The sequence below is a fragment of the Patagioenas fasciata genome, chromosome 8, assembly GCF_037038585.1.
Source record: "Patagioenas fasciata isolate bPatFas1 chromosome 8, bPatFas1.hap1, whole genome shotgun sequence".
Taxonomy (NCBI): domain Eukaryota; kingdom Metazoa; phylum Chordata; class Aves; order Columbiformes; family Columbidae; genus Patagioenas; species Patagioenas fasciata.
Window position 1 is genome coordinate 21,368,980 of NC_092527.1, and position 20,291 is coordinate 21,389,270.

Sequence of the window (20,291 nt, forward strand, 5' to 3'; positions counted from 1 at the left end):
ATAATATTTTTAACCTGCTAGTCTAACAGAGCTGCTTAAAGTTGTTGTTTTCTAAATGGCCTTAAGGTCAGAGTATTGTGGGGTTTTTATGCTTTTCCATTGCAAAGGTGGCCCAACACTGATGTGTTTGATGATGTTTTCATTGCCATTGTACTTGCTTTGATTTTGCAGCTCAGTGCCCAAAGCATATGGTGCTGTACAAACAACGTGATGAAGTCAAGCAGGGTCAGCCTCTTTCTCTTTTTACCTTGGAAACAGTGTGAAACTCCAATGTTTCTTTTGCTTAGCACCTCTAGTTCTTGAGCTCATGGCTGTGTGTGTGTCTGCTGCCCTCCTGTTATGCTGTGGTGTGAGATCACTTGGACAGTGTTTTCCATTGCTGCCTATGGGGGTACTGGAGGCTGTGCTGTCTGCTTGGTTCTGTGTGAGATTAAGCTGTGAAGTGTGGAAAACTAATGCAGGAATAGCAGCATGCTGAGCTGATGTCTGTGTCTGCAGTGGGTTAGTTGTGACTAGGTGCCATTACCAGAGCGTACAAGTGTACACATAAACTTCTCTTGATGGATTATGCCTGGCCACTATCTGCAATAAGGAGTTTTCTCCTGTTTCTCACCTCTGCTTTTTGTTTCTGGCAGTGTTCCTTTCTCTGTGGGGTTGTGGTTTGAACGTGGCCTGTGTCCAGCCCTTTTAAGAAGAACCAGGTTACTGGCTGTTGATCTGAGAAAGAGAGAAGGAGCTGCACTATCATTGTATTGTCAGCCATTCAGCGTGAATGTAGCAGCCTCCAGAGACACAAGTAAAAATGTAGACCTTGGTACTTTTGGGCCATCCACATCTTGTTCCTGCTATTTCCTTCCCACGTCACTCTGAAAAGCCCCTTATGGCAGGTTTGGGTATCAGGACAGGCTAAGGCTGTAGCTTGATGCATCAGAACTGCACAGACTGCAGTTTTGCCTATGCCCCAGTGATCTCTGTGACTGCGGAACGAAGCACTGGAAGCTCAAGGTGTGTTTAGAGTTGGGGAAACCCCTGCTTAAAACAAACAAAACCAGCCAACCAAACAAAATATGCAGGAAACCTCTCTACTAGCAATGTGGTGAGTTATTTTGGTTTTGTGGTGGTTTTTTTGTTAATCTCCTCGGTTTGCTTGATTTCAGCATTCAGCTGTTACATTGCTGCGTTCACTCTAAGTTTCCGGGTGGGAAAGTTTTTGAGTGGGTTTTATGCTGCTTTGCTGCTTTTTGCAGCTTACTGAGCAGTTCAGTCACTGTCAGGGACCTGGTGTGTTGGCTGCTTGTGTAGGAAGAATCCAAGTACCTTTTGCATTATTCAGTGGAAAGTCTTTCAGCAGACTTTTCTGTTACAGTGGAAATCAAACTCTTAACAGCAGATAACGCTGGAATACAGCTGAAGACTAACAAAATTAAAATTAAAAAATGTTGAAAAGTTTTTGGCCATGTTCTTCATCTCTGACACTGTCAGCTGCTCTAATTTTGCTGCCATTGATAGGAAAGGAAGTTTTGTCACTAACAGCAGCAGACATCAAGTTTGTCCAAACTGAATCCTGCATTGATTTTTCACCAAAATAGCTGCTTATGGTCCTCCAGGAGCTGATACAGAGCATGTTTCCACAGGGAAAGTTTGAATGTTTAGCTGTGTCTTCCAGATTGAAGCACAGACCAGCCATACCCTGCATCTATATTCCTGCATCGTGCTGCTCTCCAAGGCCATTTGCCAGGTTAGAGCCTTTGCCACAGCAACTCTCAGTACCAGAGGAGCTTCTGTGAGCCGTTTTTTGTGCCATTTACTCTCTCCTCCCCCTCTCAACCTAGCTCTTAGTCCTTGTGATGAGTAACAAGCTCTCTGCGTTGGGCGGCTTTTGGTAGCTGGGACTCTGGCCAGCTTCAGCCTTTTGCCAACTCACAAGGACAGGCAGGTTGGGAAAGCAAACATGCTGTAGTTAATGCCAGCAGGGCAGCTTCTTGTGTTGCAGCAAAACCAGGGCTTGACCTTGCTGCTGGAATATTAACTCTCTCGTGATGCATGTTCTGGACAACTTAATAGGAAATTTTCTTCCCTGTACTAGCAATAAGCCTTTCAAATCTGTCCTTTCAGTGATCCCTGTCTGCTTGTTGGAGATGGAGAAGCTATTGGACTGTCCTAGATAGAAAGCTCTAATTAGTTTCAACTTGTGTTTTCCTGTGTTTTATTGAAAAAGTAGTCTGGTTCTTCTGGGCTCATTGTTTTGAGATATTAGCTGGTCTTGAAAGAAGTCTGGAGGCTTGTAGAAACATCATATTATGGGAGCTCTGTGAGCATGTTCTGAGATGGCTCCCAGGAAAGGTCCCTGATACTCTACAAGAGTTTTTACCTCTGAGCATCACCTTCTGTTTTCTCCATGTCATATTTGTGCCCTACCTGTACTGTCATGAGGACATCTACCTGGTGAGGTTTGTTGGCTGACAGGCTGGTTGTACCAGGTCCTTGAAGGTTCTGGTCTTGCATTGCTTGATGAAATAAATGTGACCCCACTGCCCTCAGAGCCTGAATAAATTCACAAGAGAATTCGTTCAGTCAACCAGCATAGCCGTGTAACTTTGCTAGTTGGTCCATTCAAGATTTTTTTTAAAGTTGTTGAATACAGAGAAGTGTGAAGAAGGCAGTGTAGAGAGAGGCTGCATTGCCCTCTGGGAGAACCTCTCTCTTCACTCAGTACAGAAGCACCGTAGGGTGACTGGCTATCTAGTTCAGCCTGATAAATGACACGATTAAAGTTGAGTGGTGTCAATACTTACCTTATAAATCAAACTGCAAAGACATCTTGCTAAAGCCAGGCTGCTGTTAATGTTATTGAGTGAAACAATAAAGCTGCACAACGATCAATCAAGTCAATGTCAAATCCGATAATTTAGACTTAATATTGGATTGGAGTTAAATAATCACACTTAGTAACTGTCAGTGCATGCAAAAAAAAATTAAAATGTCCTCTGTGAATTCTACCTCTGTGGCTGTTTGCATGGCTGTGTACCATAACCAAGGAATTGATCCAAAGACAACCTGATATATGTTTCTTCGTATGTGTCTGCTACCTGCCCGTTCTTCTGAGGGCTTTTATTCCTTGCAGCGGGGAGTTATTAATACATGTTGTGGCTGTCCTTACCCTTCGCTCCCAGCCCATGCTCTGTATCAGCCAAACCTGTTTATGCATCAGGGATAGCTGCGTAAGATACGTATTCACTTCTCTATTTCTGCATTTTGCAAACCGGTATGCTAAATTAAGCTGAAATCAGCAGTGATTTACATTAGTCAAGAGACTGTAGGTTGTAGGGAGGCGTGAGTATTTCTGCTATTCAGCTGTCCTTACTGCTTGGAGGGGAATATCTAGCAGAAAGGCAGGAAAACGGATGTGGTTTCAGCCTTCCCTGGAGACAACTGTAGTTATGGGTTCTCACACACGGGATGCTGGGATGTGGATCTTGTCAGACTCCTGTTTATACTAACTGTGCTTCCTGCATGGTAAAGCAGAGGGACTTGCTTCATCTAAAGGTAACATTTTTTCTGGGAATGGCTGATTGCTTTGATGCAGCACTCTCAGTAACTGTGTTGAAAAGCAGGACTAATGGCACTAATAGCATTTTCTTCTTCTTTGACTTTTGTAGGTATGTGTTGTTACATAGTTGTTGCATGTGAAGAGAAGACTAGTGGAAGTTGCTGTCAGAGGATCCTGTCCTTCTCAGCTGGGCCGGAAACGTTCAGCCAGCTGACTGGTGTGAGTACCCTGAAGGGAAGGGGAAGGGGCACATCACTGGGAGACCTCATCCTGACTTGGGGCACCAAAATTGCCTTTATCACTTGCAGTGAAGGAGTTTTTCTTCCTAGTAGCAGCCTGCTTGGGTTGTGCAGCAGAAGGTGACATGTTGGTGAAAACACCACTGCATTATATGGGTTTTTTTGGTAGGTGAGCCAGTCAAAAGCTCCAGTTCTTGAAAGAGCATCAAGCTCCAAGTGCTATTTTTGTTGTGAATCATGGATGTGTTAGATAAATCATGGTAGTCCCAGCAAGGATTAAATTCACCTTTGCCACCATCAGATGTGTTCTTTGTTTATTATCTACAGTTGTGACATCCTTTTCTGTTTATTTTGGTACTGGTCCCAGTAAATATTTTGTGCCTCAATGTAGGTCAGAAACATAGGGAGGTAGTGGGATTTTGGAATTGGAGTGAGGGTTAGGTTTTAGGATAAGGACCAAAGTTTAGCTGTTGGCCCTGAATAGGCTACTAGTCCAGGTTTAGCATTGGTGCTTGCCTGCATGGCAATAGTAAACTGGATTCACTCACTCATCTGTAAGAGGGCATTGGGGTAGGTTCGAGTGGGTGTTGGGATGTGTGATTTGACTTGGTGTAGTAGGCTTAGAGCAGGCAGGAGCTGTTGGACTGAGATCAAGGTTTGGGTGAGTTATGGAGTTGATGACATAAGATAAAGTCAGATTGCCAAGGGGCTACTGAGCTACATTTAGGTTAGCTGCAGACAGGACAGCTACAAATACTGGTGAAGCTGATTTGTTTTCTTTAAAGGAGATGATGTGGCACCATTTGGTCTAAGATTAAGTTCTGGGTTGAAAGAGACTTGACAGTTCTGAGATAAGGTTTGATATTCTTACTTGCCTGAGGCAAAAGCGCGTCAGCCTCTGAGGACTCTGCATTGAAGCCGAAGTCTGAGGATGGAGGCTGAGGCTCACATGTAAAGCTCTTGAGACCATTTTTTCTGCTGAGGATGGCTCTGATACAGAGCCTGTTTGTGATTGAGAAGGCAAAGGTCAAAGTAGCAGTTACCAAAGACTGAATCTTCATCCAAGACATGGTAAATACAGCTCCTTTGGGTCACTTCTTTCTTTGTTTCTAGAAAGACCGAAAGCATCAGGGGAGCCATGTCTCCTGTCTCTCCCTTTCCATGGGTGCTCTGATGGTCTCATATTTCAGCTTGGTATGGTCATCTCGCTTCCTTTCCCATATAATACCATACCTGATATTTGTCTCCATGCTGGAGGAACATCCATACTGACATCGTGATTCTCGAGGGTTGCTTGTATCTCTCTCCTTAGGTGATACAGAGCCCTTCCAGTAAGGCTGCATCAGTCTCTTGCACACTGAACATGCAGAGGCTCTTGCCAGCCTGACTGTGCTGTGTCTTTCATGAGCTAAACCTCTGAGGAATGAAAGTCCAAGCTGTTGGAGAAGAAGCTGGAGAAGCTTTTGGGGTATATCAAGCCAAGTTTTATGTCATTCTTCTCCTGCCACCTTATAAACAAAATCACATGGACCGATCTGTTGAACTGTCATAATTACTTGGTCTCTTTTAGAGATGGCCTGTTTTACACCAGACCTGAATATGGTGCTGTGCTTTGGCTGCAAAAGGGAGACAAGTTTAATTCCCTTGTTTGACTGCTTTAGAGGGAAGGGAATGCAGTATTTGGTTCTCCTCCAGCCAGAAAGACACAGTCAGTCATTGATTTGGAAAAAGAGCATCTCCAAGAAGCCTTGATACTCAGAGACATGCTTGCGAGTTGCAGTGCTTCATGCTTGTGCTGTGTCTGACCTATGTCGTCAAGCAAGTGATGACATCTCCCTTCCTTCTTCCCTTATCCCCTGCTCAATCCTACTGGCTGTCAGGTGACATCAAGGCATGGCACATCTGTGCTTCAGGAGGTGCATAGCATTGAGTACCAGGGCCTGGATAGCCCATCTGAGAGTTTGGAGAAGAATGGCTTACTCTTTAGCCCCCATTCCAGGTTAGGTGGAGCTCCCTTTAAATTACCCTTTTATATGAGAGAAAATATTTTTTTTCTATAATCTGATGGCTCTTTTCCTTTAGCTTGGAGGCTCATGGGAATGGAGGGTAGCGCTTGTACACCATGTTATTTTGCATTTGTTGCTTTTTAAGCTTTGATTAAGGCATTGTGATAGTTTTAATGTGACCTGCAATGCATGCTGCAGATCAGCTATTCACTTCAGACCATTGGTCCGGGCATCTGGCACTTAGTGGAGACAAAACAGTTCTGGGCCTGACAAGCTGGACCAAAGGCACAGAGAGGGGAGAAAGATTATCTAGCACCAGGAAACAAAGTAGGTTTATGAAAACACAGTGGGGAAATCTTGAGTAAATCTTTTGCTGTCATAAATGGAGGAGGCAAAGTGTGGATAATGCTACCAAGGCTCTCTAATTGTTTCTCCCACAGAGGAGAAAAACTGCCATGCAGAGAGCTATTGTAACGTTGCTTAAGAGTTACTGTTCTCCCTGATGGCCAGATTTCCCAGGGCGCGCTGGTTGATAGCTGCTGCCTTATTCGGTTCCCAAGTTCATTGCTTCAAGTGAATGCTGAAGGTTATTCAGGCAGGCTGCTGTAACATGCAACGTGCCCTCCTTTTTCTGCTTTCCCTGGGGACAGAGCAGGGTGTCTCCTAGAGGAAGGCGTTGCCCAGAATGTCGTTTTTGTTCCAGCCAGCTGGTCACACCAGCTCCACGCTGGCTCTGCCCATCTTAGACTGTAAAAGCAGTTTGAATGGTGCAACATTGTGCCAGAAACCAGAGCAGTAACAGTGAGACTGAGCTTATAGAGAGCAGGAAGATGGAGTTTTCATTTTTTCCGTTGAACTTTCGGGAACAGATGGAGACTCGATGAGGCAGAGATGCTGGAAGGGACAGTGTGTTTCAAATGTTTTCCTTAATGTCTTCCCAATCTGCTCATAGATTCATAGCTCCTGCCTGTTCAGTACATGGCAGTTACAATAGGATGTGAAAACTTCAACACCCCCGAGCCTCCAGAGGTGGATGGTTCCCCAAGGTCTGTTAAGTTGTGTTTTTCAGGCTAAGGAACTTTTGACTCAAAGGGTCGTGGGAGCAGCTCATGGCCTGATAGGCAATGTCTTTGTTTACTTCATTCCAAGTCACCACAGTGAAGGGTCTGGACTTTCTGGATAGAGACAATGACCCAAGAGCGTCTTGATTGAGCCCTGTACTGATGCTAATAGGCCAGTCCTAAATGGCCAATTTGGTTTGGTTTTTTTTTTTTTTAATCTGGTTAAAAAGCCAAGAAGAATCTAATCAGAGCCCAGCAGTGCACTGAGCAGCAATCATTATCATTACTTAGTCATCCAGTTGCTGTTTCTTTGTTCTGACAAGAAATGTTGGTGCGGTGGGAAGGGATGGGGGAAGATCAGCTTTTGTATTTGTTTCCTTGAAGAGGTACAAGGACATTTCCTCTTAATGCACCTATACCCCAGTGGTGCCCTTAGAGGACAGATTTAAAGTCAGTGAGGCCTTCAAAACTCTGTGGCAGCCACAGTTTGAGGGAGAGGAATCAAGGAGAACAGGGAATTTAAACCCTCATTAACTCTCAAAGGCAATGACTTTCAGCTGTGAAATGTGAGATATGATTACTCTCTTATTAGCTTTCATAGTTACAAATGTAACTGGCTAATGATTCCAGCCAGCTGGCCAAGTTAGAGGAAATACACATTTCTCCTTATCCTGGTATTTTGGGCTCTATCTCTACTTACTAATGACATACACAGCATATTGGGTAGAACTGCTGGAGCTTAATTTCCATGAATGCCCAGGCTTGTCTGCTGGAAGACTTGTTGCTTTTTATGTCTCTGTAGTTCTGTTTCTGGAGAACAGAGCATCAGCTGTGGGTAGCCAAATTTGATATTCAGTTGTCTTTAGCAATTAGGGTGCAGGGAAAAGCACTGCAGGAAAATACTGAGATGGAGAGAGGCTCACAATCTGAATTTTCTTTGTTGCTTCTGCTGGTTCCCTTTACTGCACTCCTACATCTCCTTTTTTTACTCTTGACAACCTACCAATTCACTGTCATTGGAAAAAGCAGTAAACTTGGTTACTGGCCCAGAGATTATGCTAAATATCCGAGTATTTTAAGCCTGAAGAAAAATGAGAGAGTTTTACAAAAATCAGCGTTCTTGCATGTCATAGAGATGATTTGGTCCTGACCTTACCTTAAGGTTAATTTAAACTCTACAGCACGAAGTTTAAGAGTACTGATAAACAGCTAGTGCCATTACAGAAGTTTTTAGTACTGATTGGGCTGCATTCTGTTACCTTCACAGCCAGCGGTGCCTTTCATTGAATGAGGTGCTGGTTGGATCAGCAAGAATGACTCTGACCTAAACTAAACTTATTATATGAAGTGTCATTGATGTTCTTGTGTAGTATAGGAACAGAGCCTGCATTCTCCTGGCAGACACAATCCAATAATCAGTGAGCATAATCCTTATGCCCCACCCCCAGTTTGGTATGTATACTATAAATCACAGCATGGAAGTTTTGTTTCCATTTTGCTGGAGTGTTAAGTGGCAGTACAGGGTGCAAAGGGCTGGAGATGCTTATATGCAGGTGAGGATGTGTGTTTTGTTGACCATGTGCTGTAACTGCCATTAATTTCCTTAGGACTTGGGTAAGCATAACTGAGCCCTAAGTTTTTCCCCTGCAGTGTTGTATTTAGCAGGTCCTGCATTGTACAAAATTGCTTGGACCAGGGTCAGCAACTATTCAAGGTAGACAGGCAAGGTTATGCTTTCTTTTACGCTTGGGTTTAAATAGGCCAGCAGATCAGTGGGAACTGGAAGAAGCTGCTGCTCAGGTGGCTGCTGAACAGCAGATCACTCCCAGCTTGTGTTGGTGTGAGGCAGCACTTCCCAGCTCCTGCTGAGTTCTCCCGTCAAGAAGGCAACAGCAGGAGCCATGCCTCTCACAGAAGTCTCCCTTAAGATGCTGGAGATCCCAGATCCTGCTGAACTGTAGTCCTACCAGGCAGTATTTTTTTCTGTTTTAAATGTGGAATCACCAGCCTACAGCATATCCCTTATCTCCAACAGCCAGAAGAGACACCAGGACAGTTCTTCAGTCTTCAGCAAGGATGACACATTATGCATTTGCTTTTCTCAGCCATTTAGGAAAATTTTCTAGCAGTTTGTCTGGCAGCCTGCGCTGTTCTCTGTGTGAGCTTAGCAGGTTATGTGCTTTCACTGGATTAATACACACATTATTGTCACAATGGCCTCTTACTACTTCTGCCCTGCAGACTTGCTCCTACTGGCAGGTTAAGTTCCTGTCTGGATCTCTTAAAAGGCCTGTATGCATCTTGACAAGGAGTTTTGCTCAGTCTCTGGTGACAGTCTGAACCCCTTCATGCCATGCAGATTGAACTGTAATTGCTTACTGAGTTCCTGTCCTGTTGCATTAAGCTGCCTGGCAGATTGTAGGGGCTGCTGGAAGCCAGATTTTGTTTGGTGGTGACACTGGTCCCCGTAGCTGGGGAGGACTGAGCTGCAGAGTTCAGGCTCAGGTCTGAGGCATCCAAGGGGATCTGGGTGTTGGGAGCTTTGGGGCAAGCTAGGGCTCATCTCTGATAGCAGGGAGGGTGCTGTAAAAGTATCCTAACCAGAACCTGGGTAGCTGTTTTGTAACAAAGCAGAAGCTCCAGCCCAGCAGGGTGAGGATGCTGGGTGAATGAGTTTGTTCTCATTCACGATACTGGGTGGAACTCCAGCAGCAGCGTGTTATTTTGGCTGAGTTTTCTTTTGCAATTCAAACCACAGAACTCAGAGGGTACTGAACTAAAAGCACGAGCATGATATAAGTTTGCTTGCCTTCCTTCTTCACCTGCAGAACAAAGTAAGCTCAATCACTTTTGTTTAACATCTCCTGGATCTTTCAGAAGTATCTTATTTTCTAAACTGCATGTCACAACACGTCTTTGACCTCTTCTGGTGGTTGTAACGCCTAGCCCCATAGCATAATAGGGTGGCATAAAATACCTAGTATGACTGTGTGACATTTATCAAAACACAAAACCACTATGGATTGTCCAGAAAGCTTCCCAGGGTAACTTATAACATGAACAACCCACTCCCTCCAGTGAAGGGAATTGTTTACTACTTTGGTAACACAACAGACATAATGATGGTAGGCTTGTCCAGCTTGATCCAGCTCCTGGATCCTTCCCTATTTTGCCTGTCCCTAGGTGCCATTCTCTCGTTCACTAGCTGTTATTTTTACAGCATGGTTTCTATTCTCTCAGTATTTTAAAACAAGTATGTTTCAAGTAACAGGAGCTGATGATGACTGCACAGCTTACTTTGGACAATGTTGTGGGCTTTTTTGTCAGCTTTCCTGGTTTGTTTTTGAGAAAAACGTGGGGATTTTTTTTTTTTTTTTTTTTTTTTTTTAGAGAGGACAGTATTCAAAACATACAATTTTCTATTATCCTTTATTCGGGCTGTTCATATGTCTGAAATAACCCTCTTCTTTTTCCACCCAGACCAAATACACCTGACTTTTAAAAGAGACTGCAGTATAAACCTAGATCTAGACCTAAATCTGCAAAAAGCCTCTGCTATCTGCTGGGGTAAATGAAACCAAAACTCCATGTTACAAGTTCCCAGCATCAGTCTTTCTGGACTTGTAGCAAATGTGCGCTCAGGGGCCCTTTGTTTACTCTTATTAGAACTACCAGTGGCATGTTCACACTGATGTATGGGATTGATCTTAAATGAAGTAAGATAGAGCAGCATTTTCCAACCACTTTAGCCAATATACCAGGGCAAAATTGTGCCCATATTGGCTAACAATTAAATGCTTCATTTGGGAGGTAAGTTGGGAGGTGTATTGGGGGGGGGGAAAAAGGACAGGTGGTGTTGTTGACAGAACCTCAGTCAGCATTTCACAGTGTATCAGTATGGGTTTATGTGTGTAGGTATTTGGAAACCTTTGTTCTGTGTCCTTCACTAACATTTTACTGAAAGAATCTGAAATTAGAGTGAGCACTGACCCACACAATAACCTTTGCTCTATGCCCTTCTGCAATCAGCAACTCTTGCCATCTGTGTTGCTTTCTAAGTCTTGTTTGAATGCTGAGATGATTGCTTTGCAATAATTTTCAGTATATTTTTTCAATATGTGAGTTTGGCAGCAGTTAAATGCCTGTACATGCATATTTCAGGAATCAAAATCCGGAGATGGGCTGCAGACAGAGACACTCTGAAGTGTCAGTCACGAAAGCCAGCAGTGGTTGGTGCACTGGTTGCTGTGGTCTGGTGACAAAGGACAGTACCAAGAGACTTGAGGGTCTCCTTCAAATTATTACCACTATTAAACTACTATTTGGTCTTGCATGAACCAACGTCCAAGGTCTGATTTCAGGAAGACTTGGTCCCAGTCATTTGTTCTGTTGACATTAGCCGTGGAAGGAAGTGTGATCCTGTGCTGCTATTCACCTTCTGTACCAACAGGCTGCCCAGGCCTAGGGGTGCATGGGTATACCCTTGATATTCTAAAAGCTGACACCACCTCCACCCCAGTGTGAGTCTTAGGCTGTCCAAAGGGGAGCCAGGCTGCACTGTGATGGGGACACTCCACTTTAGCAACACTCTGCTACAGCTTGTGGCCTAAAAGTTTCTTTGATGCCCGTTATGATGCCCAGTGGAGTGGGCATTTAATATGTAGTAGCCATTCAAGCAGTTAGTTTCCCTTTGTGTCATGTCAGATATTTGTGATACAAATCTCAGCTGCCAAGTGCAGAAGCTTTAGCTGCTACTTCAACTCCTGCCCATTGAAATAGGATCTGCCATGTCCAGTGCTAATGAAAATACTCCTTCCTTGACAAGCAAATGTTGCCTTGCTTTAAAAAGTTTTTTAAAAATAATAAAAGTAACCCAAAGTGTTTTTTTAAGTACTTCCCCTGTACTTCAATATTTCTTCAGGGTCTGCCTGTCACTTCCCTTCTGAAGTGCATCCCATACCCGTGCTACCATGGAGTGTCACCCTCAAAGTTTCTGTCTTTCCTCAGCTCCAGAGCTGCAGGAAGAGTCAGTGTCTTTCCTGATGACAGTGGCAGGGGAGTGACAGGCAGGCTGGGTGGGGGTGGCTGATGGTGAGCAAGCCTAGTGACAGGATGAGGTGACTAAGAACCAACTGGCTAATTAAAGCACAGCAGTAGGAGGGGCAAAGTATTTAAGGGTGCCAGAGAGAGAGAGAGAGATGCCTCCACTAATTTGTTACACCTCGACAGCCAAGTGACTGGGCAACACACTGAAAGGTTTCCTTAACTCTTTCGTACCTCTTATGGAGTGAAATCAAGGGACTAAGGAAATGGCACCATTAACTGAAAAGCTTCAATCAAGGTAAGGGCACTGGTATATTTTTTAGTCACAATTAGTCAAAGCTAGCCCCCCTCCTACAGCTGCTGGGGGCTTGAACTGCCAGGACTTTACATGGCACTGTGATATGCTAATGTGCAGTGAGTGGGTAGGTCTGTTGGGGCAGTACATGCTGATTTTCAAATTGCTTCTTTCATTTGGATAGGTATTTCCAGTTGCTGCTTGAAAGGAGAGGAGATATCAAGGTAGTGATTACATGGGTTTGTGCTCTCATTAAGGGAAGTGGGCAGGTCCTTGCCTCCTTACCCTAGTGACTGGATCTTTCTCCTGACTATTTTTATGGGAAGGAGGGATTGCAAGCAATTCCTGAATGCGGATTCTGAGGCAGTTGCTAAAATGAAAGTGATGAGAATGGATGTGGAATACTCAGCAATATGTGAATTTGGTCACCTGAGGCTGGAGGAGTCAGAGCAAAGTGAAGATGAGAACTGGCTTCTGGAATCTAACTGTCTGCTGTTTCTGGAGACACGTTGGATGTCAGGCTGTTGCTTAAACCAGCAGTTTGTTTTTCTCAGAGTGTTTTTAGTACTGACTACAGGAGCAGTCACTGTGTTCTTCATTGCAGTGTGTAGGTGACTTTAGAGGCAGCACAGTCTGACAAGGCTAGCAAGCCAGCAGTCCAGCCTGAATTCCCTGCCAGTCTCGGGTTTGCTGTGCGGCCTTGGATACGTGACAGTGACCAAACCTCTGAGTTTTGGTGGGACCTTTTTGTGCCTGATATTCAGGTAGATGAATCAGTTCCCTGGCAATTCTTCTATTGCAGCAATACCCCTAGGTTGGCAAAGGCTGAGGGGAATGATGCTGTCTAACTTCAACTTGCATCCCTGGGCTTATCAAAGGTGTGCTGGAAGTATGGTCTGCCTGGCTCCCCATATGCATTGTTTAGACTTAGCTTTATGTGGTTCCTTGGAGGTCATTGCAGTTGTGTGTAAATGAAACCAATTCTCAAACTGGTTTTGCTTTTTCTGAAAATATCAGTTTTACAGGTTGCTTTTTATAAGTGCACCTTGTCACACTGTGCCAGCTCAGCTGATTTCATATTTTGCATAGAATAGGGCCCAAATCTTCCATCTCTGCATAAAATATAGGAATATCATCTACATACCTTGAAAAGTGTTAGCTGTTGCTTAGCGAGTGCTTGTGCAGAGCTTTAAAACAGCTAGTCCTACCAGAGGTCATAATTAAAAATTAATGTTTGATGTGGTTGCCACAATGAGCACTCATTAATGCCTGTGCAATTGCTTTACTTTACACAACTGGGAATCGTGGGATGTGTCTGGAACGGTACAGGGTGGTCTGTAGCATTAAAGTATCTGGTTTATATGTCAGAGGTACATCAGAATATTCTCTATACCCTCATTATTGTGAAATGTTTGTAATCTGGATTTGAACTTTGTGACACTAGTCAATCTCTAATTAGTATTTCTACATAATGCAACTTCCTCTTATTTACTCCTTCACTGAGAGTGTGTGACAGAGGTGAAGACAGCCTTTGTAGTCTTTGTTATACAAAATCATGCAAGAGAAGCTGCTGGATGTTGTTTAGATGATCTAATTGATCGTATTTATAGAATGCCATTCACTATAGTAAATGCAATGTAGTGTTTGTGTCCCTCAGTTCTGCAGTCAGCTGAATGGATCCATTGTTAAACATAATTAGGGCTTCTGGAATTTGGGTCTGTTTATTTGCAGCAATTGTTTTGCAGAGGCACAAGTGACCCCTATCAGAGGTGTACAGAGAGTTGAGTGCAGCACGCAGTGCGCCTCAGCTGTACAGCTCTTACAAGTAGTCTCACAACAGCTTGAACTCGATGAATCTTCTGTTTCTTCCAGCTACCGTATAAAACCAGCATCCTCTTGGCTAGGTGTGGTTATTGCAGATTGTCTGAAAGATTTCTCTTTTGCAAAAAGGTAAACCTGGTGTCATTAATTGAACCTTAACTGTAAATAAATCCCAAATTCAGTAGTTATATGCTCCCTGCCCACATTCCTGTTTGAGTCTCAGTTAAGTGTCCTGAACTGTCCCAGGTTGTGGTATGCTGTTAAATCATTTACAGCTTTCCCTCAGGAGCTGGTGGCCTGAGAGCTGTGACCAGAGAGCTCCCTTGTGCAGGATGTACATCAGCTTGTTTGGAAAGTACTTCCATCTATGAGGTGTTAGCATACGTATCACAGATAAATCTGAGCAGAAATCTTAGCTTCTCCTGCTCTCAAATGCTGTGCCTTGTGTCTCTTACTAAGATGAATATAAGGTATATTTAAATATACCCTATACATTTTTACTTTTCTTTTTGAAGTTTTAAAATGTTGCCATGAGCTGCTTGGGTGTATGAGTGTGGCACAAATGCATTTGTTTCTTTAACAGACACAAATGATGCATAGGCCACAGCTACTGTCACCATGATCTCAACCTTCAAACACAAAAACCAGAGGTCAGTCTTGACAGCCTTGGAAGGAAGTCGAAGCCCAGTTACAGTGTATTTTGAATCTGTTGTCAGGAGGTGAAATGTTTTTGACTGTAAGGCTACTGATAAGAGCAGTTCTCTTGTCCAGAGGGAACGGTGATGCACTGCATGTCAAGTTACTCCCCTGTCTGCTCTGTGCCAAACAACCCTCTGGACGGCTGTTTTCCAAGCCCTGTGTTTATAGCAGAGCAGCAGGTTGATGGTTCAAGCAGGAGCCACCTTTCATCCCTGCAACCCTGCAGGTGTAAGTTGTTCAGTGGCTGATGTGAAATTATTCCAGTCTATTTCTTTGCAGGGAGGTCTCTGTGGACATGAAATCACTATCTGAACTAGCACTGACCATAGAATTGTGTTCAGTAGGCAGGCCAGAATTAGAATGGACCAAAAAAAGCTGATTTACCTTTTAAACCTTGCTTGTCAGCTGTAGGCTTTGCTCTCTGCTTCTGTGACATTAAGCAGAGCTTAGACTTTGGACTGCCAGCCTTTTAAAGTCTGCTGCTGTTTTCCAGATTTCAGTGAGGTGGGTGGCAGCATGCAGACCAATTGCTTTGGAAATGGTTGTTTATGGGCTTGCAAAATGGAGACCCAGAGGTGCAATCGCTTTCTAAAGCTGGGTAGATGGAGCGAGCCCAAGGAGGGAGAGCTGCTTAAACAGAAAAATTGTGTTCCTGCAAAACAATTTAGCTGTAGCTGTTCATGAATTAAATTTAGGTTGCAAGTCAGCATTCAAGCCATAAGAGGAATGAGCTCTGGAGTAGGCTTCCAGGAGACCAGTGGAGGCAGGAAACCTTACCAGTTTGAAGCTGGAACACGAAATGTTCTTGCAGAGGATTGTATGACACAGTTGCCTGCAATAGCATGGGAGTAGGCCTGGTGACCCAGGAGATCCTTTTCTGCCCCCTGCTCCACAAGTGGTGACCTTGAACTGAATTAACTCAGGTTGCAGCTAAACTTTGTTTACTCTGAAGTTGATGACTGTAAGATGACTTAGTTCAAAAGCATCTCTGAGTTCTTAAAGCCACATCTCCTAGTTTACATTTCTTATTTGACTTTGTTATTAGAAACGGCAAATTCCTCTTAAATTGAAAAAAACTGGCATGTATGCCAGGTAACTTAATTTTACCCATTTGAAGGGAAACAAACATGCACCATATTAAAAAAAAATAAAAAGAACAAAACCCGGTGATACTGCATATGAAATGTGCTATGTTTATTTATTCTAACAGCTGTAACTTCAATTATTTGTAAGAACACTGTAGCCAAGCTCATGTTCTGTGCTGCCATTCGTTTCATTTAGTGAGCTTTCACTGCTCCCTCTCTGCTGTCTTAACATTTGCTGGAGAGCGTGGGGAGGCTGTTGTCTTGTACAGAATTGGTATGATTCTTCTATGTGCACTGCTTGATTATTCATACTCTTTTCATGACATCAATTCTTAGGAGCATAATGTCTTCTGAAAGAATGACAGGATGTTCTTTAATCCTTAAAATAAAAATGACGGGCAACGTATTTCTCTCAGTATTTCAGGATAAGAGAATCATGATACTTGGAGAGAGAGCTGATTGCCTGGGTTAACCTGGAGCTGCCTTCTGTATTCTGGTTATTTCTTCTTGCCACATATTATGTGATACAAAATGAGATATACAGAGGAGATGTGCTTTCCAGCAAGTTATTTAGGCAGAGGAACCCCCTGGTAGGTGGTGCTGGCTGCAGCGCAGCTCTTTGCCCGCTGCCTGGATTTGGGCCTTGCTGTTGCTGGCACAGCTGGTTGAGCAGAGTGCCTGGGTCAGGGACAAAGGGACAATGTGAGAGGTTCTGAGCCAGGGGCTGGATGAATGAGTGTTGTATGTGATGTGTGGGACCTGAGCAGGTGAAAAGTTTTGTGATTGCAGATCATCCCTTAGGTCTGAAAGCTTATTATTTTTCTAAAAACCTCAACTCCTAGATGATACTAACATAAATAAGAATTTGATTTTTTTTTCATTTAAGCACAGCCACAAAACACTTAAAGCTCTCATGTATGGAAAGAAAACTTTGAAAATGTGAAAAAAAACTCAGAACTGAGAAGATAAAGCAGGAGGCCAAATCTCAAGAATATAAGGAATGTGCCCTATAAGTTTTCAATGCTCATCTTGTGTCTAGCAATTGTTTTAAAATCCTATGCGAGTCATCAGAGCTATCAATACTATCAAGAAAAGAAATGAAAGGAAATTACTTTTCCCCCCCGCGCACATTAGACTACCAAAAATAACCACCGCCTGCAACTCTTAGCTGAGATACCAGTGATTTAAGAGCATGTGTCCTTGCTCAGAACTATTAATGAGCTGTTTGTTACCCCTGCCGTTGTAGGGGGAGTACTCAAATGTTTAGAGTATGTGAGATAATCCAGAGATGTGCTGTGCAGAAGTAGTTGCCACTTATCTGCATTCCTCCTAAATAGGCTTCTGAATGCACTGCTCTCTTTTCCACACCAAGTAGGGAAGGAACTGCAGCCTTGGAAGAAATGTACTGGGGGTGAAAGGGAGGAAGGAAGCATTAAACGTCCAACTAGAGGTATGAACAAACTGGCATGGAGTTGGTGGATGTTACATACGGACATCGGCATGTTCAGGGTTACAGCTGTTGGCTTGTACCCTGAGGAATTCATTACCTTTCATTGTGTTTTGAATGTCTGCAGCTTTGAAGCCCTTGTTGCTATGTCTGTCACATTTTAGGAAAGGCACGAATTCCAATTTGGCAAGGAGACAGTGGTTAGCTGATTAGAGCAGGGAGCTGGAAGAAGACACTTTGGAGTTCTGGAGGATTTTATCCATCTATCTATCTATCTATCTATCTATCTATCTATCTATTCATTTTTTATTATTAGTAATTTGTTTTGCCTGGTCTGGCAGTACTGGTTTCTCTGTTTTTAATAGTGACACAAGGATCTCATTTTTGGTTGCATCTGAAAGGCTTCCTTCTGAAGTACTGCTGTGCATACTTGAGTGTCTGACTGCGGAAACATCTGGGCTGTAGCTAATGGAAGTTCTCAAGAGGAACTGGGAGCAGCAAATGTTTCCAGATCCACCTGCTCCCACAGCCCATGGACAACCTGTGTAGCCAACCTGTCTGGGACTGCTCTGTCTAAGGATGTTCCATCCAAACACTCACAGCACACCGCTTAACAGCATTTACCTTCTCAGTGTTATAGAGGGCAACGCTTTGCCATACTGGGGCTGTGGAGCCAGGTGTGCTGTCTGGCTGGACCATGTATCTGGTCTCAAGAACAGCCTTAGAGCTAAGGTAGGCCTAGTAGGACTTCAGTATGTGGTTTAGGTTAAGTATATGGAGACAGGTAGAATAATTCTCTAGCCCTGATGCAAAAGGGCACTGAAGCATGTTCTCAGCTCGAAATGTGCACCATACTTTCCTCAGTCTAAATCATTGTTATTTCTACCTGCATGCAGCAAATCTGTATACAGATTCTCAGCTGATCAAAATCAGCTTTTAAATGGAGTTTCTGGAGTTACACCAACCCAGGGGCTCAGGACTGGTTATGTTCACCCCAAGCACGCTGAATCCATTCTGTGCATGGGAACCTGCATTAAGTATATGTTCATTTGAGTGCTCGAATAGTGCAGATTAGTTTCACAGCAGGTGAACGCTGAATTCTTGTTATTTTAATTGAATTCCATAATTGCTTGTAAGTGTGGAGATACGTAGAAAAGTAATTTTTCTAGATCTAGTTCTAATGAGTTTGTACACCTCCTCTAGTTAATATTAGCAAACTTCTTTAATTATCAGTTTATTTTTAACCTCAAATCACTTTCCATGAAAACTAATTTGTTCTTTTAAGGGCAAATAAATGTGCTTTTTTTTGTTATGAATTATTTTCTTAAGGTTTTTCTGAATGCAATGCAGGACAGCGCTTCACACTATAAGCCAATGTTGAGACTCTTGAATCAAAAAGACATCACTGAAAGCAGAGTTTTATGGAAATTGTAATGTCACTGTTTCTAAACAAAGATGAGACAGTTTAAAAAATGTAAAGCATGGGGTCACCGGTTTCACTGCTTGGATACTGGGATTGCCGCAGCAGTGGACCCTGCCTTTACCTGGGCATGTGAGCTAGTGTATCCTCTTTCCTCTCACTGGATTTCCTTCACCTCCCCCCAACCTTTCTTATCTTATACCAGAGGAAAGTATGCAACCTTTAGGGAATGCTTGGAGTGAAAGAAACTCTACCATGACTTGCACGAAGCCCATGGAGAGGGCCAGTGCTGAGTCAAAACTTCTGGGTACCAAAAACCTCCTCAGCTTCAGAATGGCTTTAATCCTCAAGCTGAGCTGAGACTTACTGCAGTACTACGCTTTCTTGTAATTTTCTCCTGCCCTATGGAGGGACCTTTATTTATCCAGTGAGTTTAAACTCGTAACAGTTTTCCATACATAGAAGAGTGTGATATTGCTACAAACCTCCTTAGTCTGGATAGCTTGTCATTTTGACCTGTTTCTTTCTGCTTTGCTTGAACTAAGGCATCTTTCTGTGATAGAAACATACGGAGATCAGAAAGTCCATTATTATTAAGTACACGTGTATACATTTTCAGGCTGTGTCAACTGTTACTGTTTCAGGGTACTTCTGGTATGAAACAGTAGAAACAAAAAGCAGATGCTGTACAGCAGGTGAATCTGGGCATCAGACCTTTAAGTTGAGCTCAACTTTTGTTGTTGACTGCTTTTAGACTGCACCCTCCACTTCTCACTGGGTTTTACTGGGATCAGCTGGGAATTGGGCTGCATTCTGCTGAGCCTTCACCAACCCGTGATGGACATTTCATGTAGATATTTTAATGGAGAAAATATTTAAATAATTAAGTGTTGGCAGCTGTTGCTGTGGCGGCATGCTGGAGAACCCAGGTATTGGCTGGTTTTATAGACTGATCTGTTGCTATATTTGCTTGTAGAGTTTTCTTGTATTTCCTTTTGAGGATCTGTTGAACATAGCCATTATATTCTGGCTGATATGAAGCTAATGCTAGTTAAAAATGGGAATGCTTGAGGCAAGAGAGTAAATTCAGTTCCCCAAATTTCCACCTCTTACAATGTCCCACTGCTGCCTCCAGTTCATGTAACAAGAAAACAAGTGTTTCCAACTCTCTTGTTTAGTTTCTTATTTCTCTGAGCAATTTTGCCCTGTACTTCACAGATTAGGGTCTTTTTTTTTATGCATGATTTTGCAGCTTCAGATACATATTTGTATTCATGTCATGAAAGCCATTAATTGGCTGAAGTCACGCTTGATCTCATTCTCTTCAGCACTAACTTTGGAGAGGAGAAAAAGATTAGAACATAAAATGAAAGGGTTTGTAATTCAACCTAGGACCTTTAGCGAGTTGAGAGATCTTGGCAAGCATGGACTTCTCTTGTAGAAATGTCACTCTTTGACTATTGAAAACCGACATCTGTGGTGTAACATTGAAACCCATTGGTTTGCTGCAGGTATCAAGTCCCTGCAGGAGTGGGCACTGAGTACGACGAGGCCCCACAGTTGCCCTCTCTAGGCTCTCATGACTGTGAAAACAGGCTTTTTTCTCCTTTGGTCTCCATCTGGGA

General features: G+C 43.3%; 1 protein-coding gene across 34 annotated transcripts in view; it reads left to right on the top strand.

The window, feature by feature from the left end:
- The window catches only part of SORBS1 (sorbin and SH3 domain containing 1), a 171,193-nt gene that overhangs the window by 80,363 nt on the left and 70,539 nt on the right, over positions 1-20,291 (top strand). For 9 of the 34 annotated variants that reach the window (XM_071811851.1, XM_071811861.1, XM_071811862.1 and 6 more), the window contains exon 1: positions 12,057-12,197. The exons of 1 other annotated variant lie outside the window; for it this stretch is intronic. In XM_071811851.1, the coding sequence (XP_071667952.1) occupies positions 12,166-12,197 (32 nt within the window). In that variant the 5' untranslated portion in view covers positions 12,057-12,165. Of the gene's footprint in view, positions 1-3,659; positions 3,770-12,056; positions 12,198-20,291 lie in introns of those variants that run through there. 24 more of the 34 variants (XM_065842978.2, XM_065842980.2, XM_065842986.2 and 21 more) reach the window with 10 other exon arrangements.